This window comes from Ammodytes marinus (assembly GCF_949987685.1).
Source record: "Ammodytes marinus genome assembly, contig: scaffold_34, whole genome shotgun sequence".
NCBI lineage: Eukaryota > Metazoa > Chordata > Actinopteri > Uranoscopiformes > Ammodytidae > Ammodytes > Ammodytes marinus.
Genome location: NW_027648438.1, coordinates 421324 through 431323, shown reverse-complemented (window position 1 = coordinate 431323; position 10000 = coordinate 421324). Strand labels below are relative to the sequence as shown.

Here is a 10000-nt window from a genome sequence, read left to right as displayed (position 1 = left end):
TTAATATGATTTAATATGATTTAATATAGTTTAATATAATTTAATATAGTTTAATATAATTTAATATTTCATATATAATTTAATATAATATAATATAATATAATATAATATAATATAATATAATATAATATAATATAATATAATATAATATAATATAATATAATATAATTTAATATAATATAATATAATATAATATAATATAATATAATATAATATAATATAATATAATATAATATAATATAATATAATTTAATATAATATAATATAATTTAATATAATATAATATAATTTAATATAATATAATATTTCATATATAATAAAAAGATGCAATCTAATGTGTTTATATATTATCCATCAAAACTTTTTTACATTTTATTGAAACATTTAAATCATTTATTCTGCACCAGTTAAACATGTTCCAGACGCCATGCTGTGAGACAGTGTTGTGTTGTGACTTCCTGTTTACTTCCTGTTTTCTGGTCCAATCAGAACGACAGAATGTTTTATATTGTGTTCATACGATGATGTAACTGTATAAACCGTTTAGCTTAGCAACCGTTACTGCTAACCAATCCACCAACGCTAGTAACAGCTGAGACAACGTTTTGAATACAGCTACCAAGCTAGCTCAGTTAGCTTCAGCTAGCTTAGTAGCTGGATTCAAACTGAGCTAGCTCAGTTAGCTTCAGCTAGCAATGTGCTTAACGTTGTGTTCTAACATTCCCAGGATCAACATGCCGGAGTGAAAGGTTTGGGACGAGTGAAAAGGCAAAGTGTTAAAACACACAGTACGGAAGCCCTGGAAGGACATGCTCATGTGTATTCATTCTGCTCCGTTATCACGCTATGCTAACGGAGCAGAACGTTATCACGCTATGCTAACGGAGCAGAACGTTATCACGCTATGCTAACGGAGCAGAACGTTATCACGCTATGCTAACGGAGCAGAATAAATGGTAATCATGTTCAGGGCTTCGGTAGCACGGTGACGTAGAGGATTCTGCATAACATATAGAGATGAACCAATCGGGTGAAGTTATCAGATGAACCAATCAGGTGAAGTTATCATGATCAAGTGTTGAGTCAGTGTCACTTCATCCACTAAACCAAATATGGCACAAAGAAAAGGAGATGATCCCAGTGTAGCATCAGCTAGCTTAGCATCAGTTAGCTTAGCATACACGGTATGTAGTCCAGCACCAGTTTGGTCCATCCGGCCCCACAGCCAGCATGTAGCTCACAGCAGCTAAGCTAGCTAGCATGTTGTTGCTAGCTAGCATGTGGTTTTGGGGATGGCCCGTTATTCTGCCACCACTGTTCATCTGTAGCCATGGCAACCACTGTTCATCTGTAGCCATGGCGACCACTGTTCATCTGTAGCCATGGCAACCACTGTTCATCTGTAGCCATGGCGACCACTGTTCATCTGTAGCCATGGCGACCACCACTGTCTCTGTGAGGTCATGTGACTGCAGCTCTGCTCTGATTGGTCGACAGGCAGGAAGTCAGTGAGACGCTGGGAGGTCGGGGGTGAACCCGGGTTATATCCTGATGTTAACCCCCTAACACCAGCAGCCCGACCGGGGGGGTCAGGGGTTAAGGGTTAGGGGTCAGGGGTTAGGGGTTAACTCCTGGCCCGGTCCGGGGGCTGAGAGGCTGATAGTCAGTCAGAACCTCCAGAACATCCTGATGTTGAGCCAGAACCCAGACTGGAGGTTCTGGTCCAGAAGGATCTCTGGTGAGGGTCAGGGGTCAGGGGTCAGGGGTCAGGTCCCAAACCCCCCGGCCCCCCCGCCCCTTAGGGGGGAGAGAACCCCACGCCTCCATGCACCCTGGAATACAGACAGCAGGGTTAACACCGCTGATACAAACACGACAGACCGACAGACACACAGACAGACAGACAGACAGATAGACAGACAGACAGACAGACAGACAGACAGACAGACAGACAGACAGACAGACAGATAGATAGATAGATAGATAGATAGATAGATAGATAGATAGATAGATAGATAGATAGATAGATAGATAGATAGATAGATAGATAGATAGATAGATAGATAGATAGATAGATACTCACCTGTTCTAGGACCAGAGGATAAACGCCAACGAGAAAAATAGAAACAGAAAAAGAAACTGGAAAGGAGGAAACAGAGGAGAGTCAGAGATCTGCTAGCCGTAGTAGCTGCTAGCTCCTAACAGCTAACAGCCAACAGCTAACAGCTAGCAGCTAACAGCTAGCAGCTAGGGTTAGCCTGTTCCTAATCGTGTTTTTACCTTTTCCTCGAGCTCCTTCAGCTGTCGTTTCTGTGCTTCTATAAACTCCTCCAGCTCCTTGTTCCTCTGGAGACACAACAACATGTTTACCTGTCTGTCTGTCTGTCTGTCTGTCTGTCTGACTTAGTGTGTGGGCCAGTGTTAGTATGGACCTGTAGACATTTGTCTGTCTGTCTGTCTGTCTGTCTGTCTGTCTGTCTGTCCGTCTGTCTGCCTGTCTGTCTGACTTAGTGTGTGGGCGGTCTGACTAGTTTTCTGTAGTAAGGTGCAGTAGCTCCATTCGTTCTCTCAGTATCTGTGTACAGTATTTACCTGCTAGTTGCTACATGAAGTTTTAATGTAGTAAAGCACACACACACACACAAACAAACAGACACACAGACACACACACACACACACACACACACACACACACACACACACACAGACACAGACACACACACACACACACACACACACACACAGACACACACACACACACACACACACACACACACACACACACACACACACACACAGCCTACCAGTTGTGTGAGGTGCAGCAGCTCCATTCTCTCTCTCAGTATCTGTGCGTCTCTCTCTCGGAGCTCGAACATGACGGAGCGTTTCCATTGGTCCATCGAGCGGCGCAGCGCGTCTTTCTCTTCCTGGTTCAGAGCGTCAGACAGGCCGGCGGCCATCTTGGATCCCTCCTCCTGCTGCAGCGCCTCGAACAGCATCGCCTCCAGCTCCACGATGCGCTACAATGTATAGAGATAGTCCTATCATCTCTAACCACTAAACCCTAACCCTAACCCTTCACACACAGGCCTCCAGGGGTTATCATTAGGGTTAGAACAGCATGGCCTCCAGCTCCACGATGCGCTAAAGAGATAATACTACCGTTATCTAACCCTAATACTACCGTTATCTAACCCTAACCCTAAAGAGATAATACTACCGTTATCTAACCCTAATACTACCGTTATCTAACCCTAATACTACCGTTATCTAACCCTAACCCTAAAGAGATTATACTACCGTTATCTAACCCTAACTGTAAAGAGATAATACTACCGTTATCTAACCCTAATACTACCGTTATCTAACCCTAACCCTAAAGAGATAATACTACCGTTATCTAACCCTAACCCTAATACTACCGTTATCTAACCCTAAAGAGATAATACTACCGTTATCTAACCCTAACTGTAAAGAGGTAATACTACCGTTATCTAACCCTAATACTACCGTTATCTAACCCTAACTGTAAAGAGGTAATACTACCGTTATCTAACCCTAATACTACCGTTATCTAACCCTAACCCAAACCCTCTAACCCTAACCCTATCTATACAGCTATACCCTAACCCCATTTTACGTCCACACAAATGCCGCTCACTGGATATTTTTATTTGTTCGGGCCATTCTCTGTAAACCCTAGAGATGGTTTGGACTGAAAATCCCAGTAGCAGTATCAGCAGTTTCTGAAATACTCAGACCAGCCCTCCTGGCACCCTCAACATTGCCATGTTCAAAGTCACTTAAAACCCCTTTCTTCCCCATTCTGTTGCTCGGTTTCAACCTCAGTAAGTTGTCCCGTCCAGGTCTACATGCCTAAATGACTTGAGTTGCTGACATGTGATTGGCTGATTAGTTATATGTGTTAACAAGAAAATTAACCGCTGTACCTAATAAAGTGGCCGGTGAGTGTATACTACACTGTTCACACACACAGCGCTGGGGGAGGAGGGGGTTATCATTACATAGAGATAGAGATATACATGTTTAGTATGTAGGGAGGACATGGTGTGTACTAAAATGACGATCTCATGGTGTGTGTGTGTGTGTGTGTGTGTGTGTGTGTGTGTGTGTGTGTGTGTGTGTGTGTGTGTGTGTGTGTGTGAGTGTGAGTGTGAGTGTGTGATGTCACTGACCTTATGGGCCTGGTCCATGCTCTGCTTCCTGTAGTCCAGCTCTTCGTCCAGGTAACCCTTCTGTCTGCTGAACAGGTCCTGGAGACATGAGGTCAGGGGTTAAAGGTCAGACGTTAAAGGTCAGGGGTCACTGCAAAGGGTACTACACACACTGGGAATCAAACCAGCAGCTTTTACGTTACTGAACAGATCCCAGGGAATGTCACGGAGCTCAGGGGGTCAGAGGTTAAAGGTCAGGGGGAACTGTTAGGACACAACTGTCAAAGTGTTTCTGATTGTGATTGTGAACATTCTGTTTTCACCTGTTCGCTCTCGATGTCCAACATCTTCTGCTGTATTGACGACTTCGTCACTTCAATGGACTCCAGCCACTGATCAGACAGACAGACAGACAGACAGACAGACAGACAGACAGACAGACAGACAGACAGACAGACAGACAGACAGACAGACAGACAGACAGACAGACAGGTTATGCACAATATGCAATGCTGGCTTAAAATACCAATTAAACATTATTTTACACAGCAACAGTGTGTGTGTGTGTGTGTGTGTGTGTGTGTGTGTGTGTGTGTGTGTGTGTGTGTGTGTGTGTGTGTGTGTGTGTGACCTTCTCTGCCAGTGTGAGGACCATCCTGGCGTGGATAACGACCACCTGCTCCTCATTGGACAAAGTCTAAAGGAAATATACAAACAAGTTCAGTGTGTGTGTGTGTGTGTGTGTGTGTGTGTGTGTGTGTGTGTGTGTGTGTGTGTGTGTGTGTGTGTGTGTGTGTGCGTATGTGTGTGTCTGTGTGTGTGTACAAACAGACCGTCAACAAAACAACTTTCCCTCAGAACGTTAAAAAGGTAAAAATAAAAATAAAATAAAAACCGTGAGAAGAAAGATTCTTAAGGTGAGAACACACCAAACGCGTTGGGTGCGGTGGCGGCGTTGAAAAATCCTATTTTTGCATTGGGAAGCATTGGTTTAGGCGCGATGATTCGTTGGCCGCGGCAAAGCGGCGCTCTGGGCGCGGCAGCCGCGTTACCAAAGCGTCAACGCCCCACCAAAGCGTCAACGCACCATCGCCCGAGATGAAAAAATTGAACTTTCAACGCTCCAGCGCGTGACGTTTAGCCGCGTTGGCCAATCAGCGGTGAGCTTGACCCGACGTCACGGACATCGGCACGGTGGGAGGACAACACAGAAGCTGAGAAACACCGAGGAGGAAATGTATTTGCGGCTGGCTGGTGATATGAAGCCGCTCGGGGTTGGGTTAGAAGACGTGGGGAAAGTGAGCCAGGAGAATGGGCTTCCTGGTTAATTCAGTGAATATAGCGGCTGTGCTTTAGCCGATAAACCAAGTTAGCACCGGTCGGATAGCGTTAGTTAACTCACCCGGGTGTGCGGCCACCACCTCCATAATGAACCCAAACATAACGGCTAAGTCCGGGGAACTTTCACAACGAGTACAGCGAAGCACCGGTGTTTATGCCTATATCTACGCCAGCCACGGTCCCGTCACAGCCAGGTAGGGTAATGTTGCTACTTGCCTTTATTTTCTACTGCCCTGTGCACAATGCTGCTGTAAATGTGTTTGGTATGGTGCTGCCTTGCTGTGTGTGTTCATTTCCGAGTGGCGTGAATCTGCAATGCTGTTTTAAGGCTATTTGTTCCGTTCAGTTGCTGTTTATTTGTCTTTTGGCACAGTTGTTGGCCGTGTTGTTGTTGTTTTTGTGTGGACATGAACGCTGTTGTGTCGGGTCGGGTCTGATCGCAGCCATGGTTGATTAGGGGAATAAATATATCGGGAGGGAGACTAGCTGCGTAGCGTTGGGCGCGTTGAACCACTTTTTGACACAAAATGACCAAGCGCCAGATCAGGTGCGTTGGGCGCTTTGGCCACCGCACCCACACCCACACACACACACACACACACACACACACACACACACACACACACACACACACACACACACACACACACACACACACACACACACACACACACACACACCAAAACAACAATCGGGCAAATGAAGGATGATGTGACTGTGGTACAAACAAGCATTCATTAATACGTTGCAGTAGCTGGAAGCAGCAGGATGGGAGGATGATTATGATTATGATTATGATTATGATTCAGACAGGGTTAGGGGTTGGGGGGGTATTCAGGGTTAGGGGTTTGACTTTAGACTTTATTGTCCCCATTTTTGAAATTCTTTTTCACGTCAGAGTTATGGGATGTGGATTCAGACTGGAACTCTCATTCATTCAGGGTTAGGGGTTAGGGGTCAGGGGTTAAGGGTCAGGAGGGGTATTCAGGGTTAGGGGTCAGGGGTCAGGGGTCATGGGGGGTATTCAGACTCAGACAAAATAAACAAACAGACACAGACTCAGTAAAGGGAACAGATGTATGTTCACCAGAGGTGGGGGTAAGTCACTAAGTCTTGAGTCATAACCTTCAAGTCTCAAGCAAGTCCAAGTCACTGTGGTGAGAATCAAGCAAGTCACAAGTCAAGTCATTGCTCAGGTCAAGCAAGTCACAAGTCAAGTCATACAAAAATCATATTATCTAACCCAGTTTCTACATTTAAAAGACCCACATTCCACAGTTCTCTTCTTCATACCGTCATCGACAACATCATCCTTGAACTACAATTGAATTATTCTTGGTCTGACCGAGGGGTCTTCAACTAAAATTGAAATGGGTCCAGTTGACAACATTTTCTTACAGCAAAGGTCCGAATCTCATAATGTCTGCATCCAATAGCGAGCCCTTATCTATCACATATGATCAACACCGCACCTTTCCTTTTCTTTCAACCACATTTAGGCTGCTTTCAATTTCCAAGTAGCTTACTTTTAACATGGAAAACAAGGAAGGCAAATAGTAACAGATAGGCCTATACTTACACAAAACAGACACTTAATGCCCATAATGCATTTAGAATAAAACAGGGCAAGGATCTGCGCTATGGAAAAAATATCATATCACCTTTTATTTTATGGCAGGATCACATTTTGATTTATCTCGATTCATTTGTTTTTCATACTGGGGTGGGGGGGGGGAGGGCGAACTGTCATAACGGGCAGTTTGCTGATCTGTTGGTGCGGGGGCGGCGGCTGTGAGCTGTCCGAAGGAGCCGGTGAACGTGGAAGGTCGAACTGCATCATATAGGCCTAGCCTACTTCATAACGGCTGTTTAGTCTCACAGAGATGCTTTTATAAAGCCTACAGTCCGTGGAGGTAGGGCGCTCGATAAGGAAGCGTGCGTTATCAAGGCAGCAGCGCTGCAGGAAACGCTCGTTACTTTTGTTCTCTTTTACAAGACTTCCCGGGGCCGATACAACGTGAAAAGGGAAGGGAAGAAGGTGCTACATGTCCCCATGGACATATAAAGAAAGGTCTAGCCGCCTCCATGGCTGCTGCTCCTGTGTTGACTTGCTGACGCTGTTTGTCAGCGCACTGCGTGCATTGCACTGTAAAATCACCCGTCATGTTTAAAAAAAAAACATAATTTCAAACGTAATCTAACTTTTAAAAATTCAAGTCATTTCGAGTCTTCTGTCCCAAGTCTAAGTCAAGTCTTAAGTCATGAAGACCAAGTCAAAGTCAAGTCGAGTCTTTTATCAGTGTTAGTCAAGCAAGTCTCAAGTCCTCAAATGTGTGACTCGAGTCTGACTCGAGTCAAGTCATGTGACTCGAGTCCCCCATGTCTGATGTTCACTTTACTGTGAATAAAGTTAACCCTAACTTACGGCGTTATTGCCCAGAATAAAGTTAGGGTTAACATACACTTACGGCGTTATCGCCCAGAATAAAGTTAGGGTTAACCTTCCTCCTGTGTTAACTTTCTGCTACCATCCATGGTGTTAGCGGGTCGGTTTCGACCCGTGTCTGAAATCAGCTGTAAAAACCACTAAAAACAATTATCTATCATCCAGTTTATTTCTCATCTCTTGGTTACCTTGTTAGGCTTCCTTATCCATGAAAATATTGTTTTTAATATTTTTGGTGTAGGCGGTTGGGCCTTTTTTTTGTCAGTATGCGCCTTAATTTCAATAAAAAAAATTGTAAAATGAACCTCAAGAGAATCATATAAATAAATATTTGGTTGTTGTGTTATCTGATTATCACTGAGGGGTATGAGAACACATTTCTTAACTAAATTAGTTTTATTTATTTTTTCATATTAATATTATTGACCTTTTTAACATCTATGGTGTTACTGGTCAATTACGACCCATATATATTTATTTCAGAAAACAGCAAAAAAACTTTTATTTCAGCATTATACAAACACACAATGAAAACTAGAAAAAGTCACAACACAAAATATAGATTTGTAAGGTCAAATACACAACAACCAATCAACAAATCAAACCAATCGAAATCAATTACTAGTTCCAAAACTAGTAAAAAAAACTGAGTAAAAGTCTCTGTGTGCATGTGTATGTATGTGTGTACAGATGTGTGATAAAGAGCAACACTTTTAGTGTTCTTTGCAGAGATATTTCTTGCAGGTAAAGCACAATACGTTTATCTTTCTGTCCTTAGTGCTTCGGCAGACCTTACACCACTTAGTTTTAGAATCAGGAGGCCATTTTGACCAAAAACATGATCCATAACTTGGCTCACTGTATATCTCCTCATTTTTGAATACTGCAAATAGGAGATGTGCACTCTGCAAGTCACCAACTCTATACTGAATTGGCCTCACATGTATGGATAAGCCCGTCTGTTTGTTTCGCTTTTATGCAGGTATAAGGGTGAAAAAAGTCAAAATGAGAACCTCCCCAGAGTTCACATGATTGGGAGAGGAGCTGACTGTCATTGTGTTGGCTGACAGTGCACTTATGATTTCAGTTTTGGCTCTAGTTATTGTTTTTTACATCTTATTCTATAACCGGGTCGAAAACGACCCTAACACCACCAGTGTTATAATTTCCACCAGAGCATTTTATAATTAAGTGAAACATTTTTTATTTTTTTTATTTTGTTGAAATGGAGGTTCCTGACAAAGTCAAGAAATCTTGATGCAATAAACAAAATGTAAGTGGTTCTTTTATGCATTTGAAATCCAAAACGGGTCGGTGGCGACCCTAACACGAGAGGAAGGTTAACATACACTTACGGCGTTATCGCCCAGAAGAAAGTTAGGGTTAACATACACTTACGGCGTTATCGCCCAGAAGAAAGTTAGGGTTAACATACACTTACGGCGTTATCGCCCAGAAGAAAGTTAGGGTTAACATACACTTACGGCGTTATCGCCCAGAAGAAAGTTAGGGTTAACATACACTTACGGCGTTATCGCCCAGAATGTCGAGTTTCTTCATCAGTTCACTGATCACGATCTCCTGAGGACAGCAGATAGAAGTCAGTTAGTATTATAAAAGTGTTAAAGACACAGGCGTTTATAGGTGTGTGTGTGTGTGTGTGTGTGTGTGTGTGTGTGTGTGTGTGTGTGTGTGTGTGTGTGTGTGTGTGTGTGTGACTCACAGTCACTCCCTCTGCTTCACAGTAAATCTGCAGAGGACTGATGCCTTCTGGGAAATGTAGTTGTTGGAAGTTGATGCCGGGCGAGCGTCGTTCCCTCTCCTGTACGGGACAGAACATGTTACTAGCCATGTTATGTGTGTGTGTGTGTGTGTGTGTGTGTGTGTGTGTGTGTTTGTGTTTGTTCAGTATTATTAAGTCACAACTTATTCAACTGTAGAGTTTCCATCTCACATTTCGCACATTTTCTCTTTTTCAAATAAGTCTAAAAACACCTCAAGCAAGCGCCACGATATTTTTGCGAATTAGATATTTTCC

The 10000-nt window shown here is 43.3% G+C and overlaps 1 protein-coding gene across 1 annotated transcript in view; it reads right to left on the bottom strand.

Annotated features, from left to right (window-relative positions):
• Positions 1-2088: 2088 nt before the first annotated feature.
• jakmip3 (Janus kinase and microtubule interacting protein 3) overlaps positions 2089-10000 on the bottom strand; it is a gene marked incomplete at both ends in the record, with an annotated part of 31447 nt that continues 23535 nt past the window's right edge. The window contains 8 exons of the mRNA XM_080054434.1: positions 2089-2139; positions 2281-2346; positions 2805-3020; positions 4197-4274; positions 4499-4567; positions 4807-4872; positions 9490-9543; positions 9686-9784. Of these exons, the coding sequence (XP_079910560.1) occupies positions 2089-2139; positions 2281-2346; positions 2805-3020; positions 4197-4274; positions 4499-4567; positions 4807-4872; positions 9490-9543; positions 9686-9784 (699 nt within the window). The remainder of the gene's footprint in view (positions 2140-2280; positions 2347-2804; positions 3021-4196; positions 4275-4498; positions 4568-4806; positions 4873-9489; positions 9544-9685; positions 9785-10000) is intronic.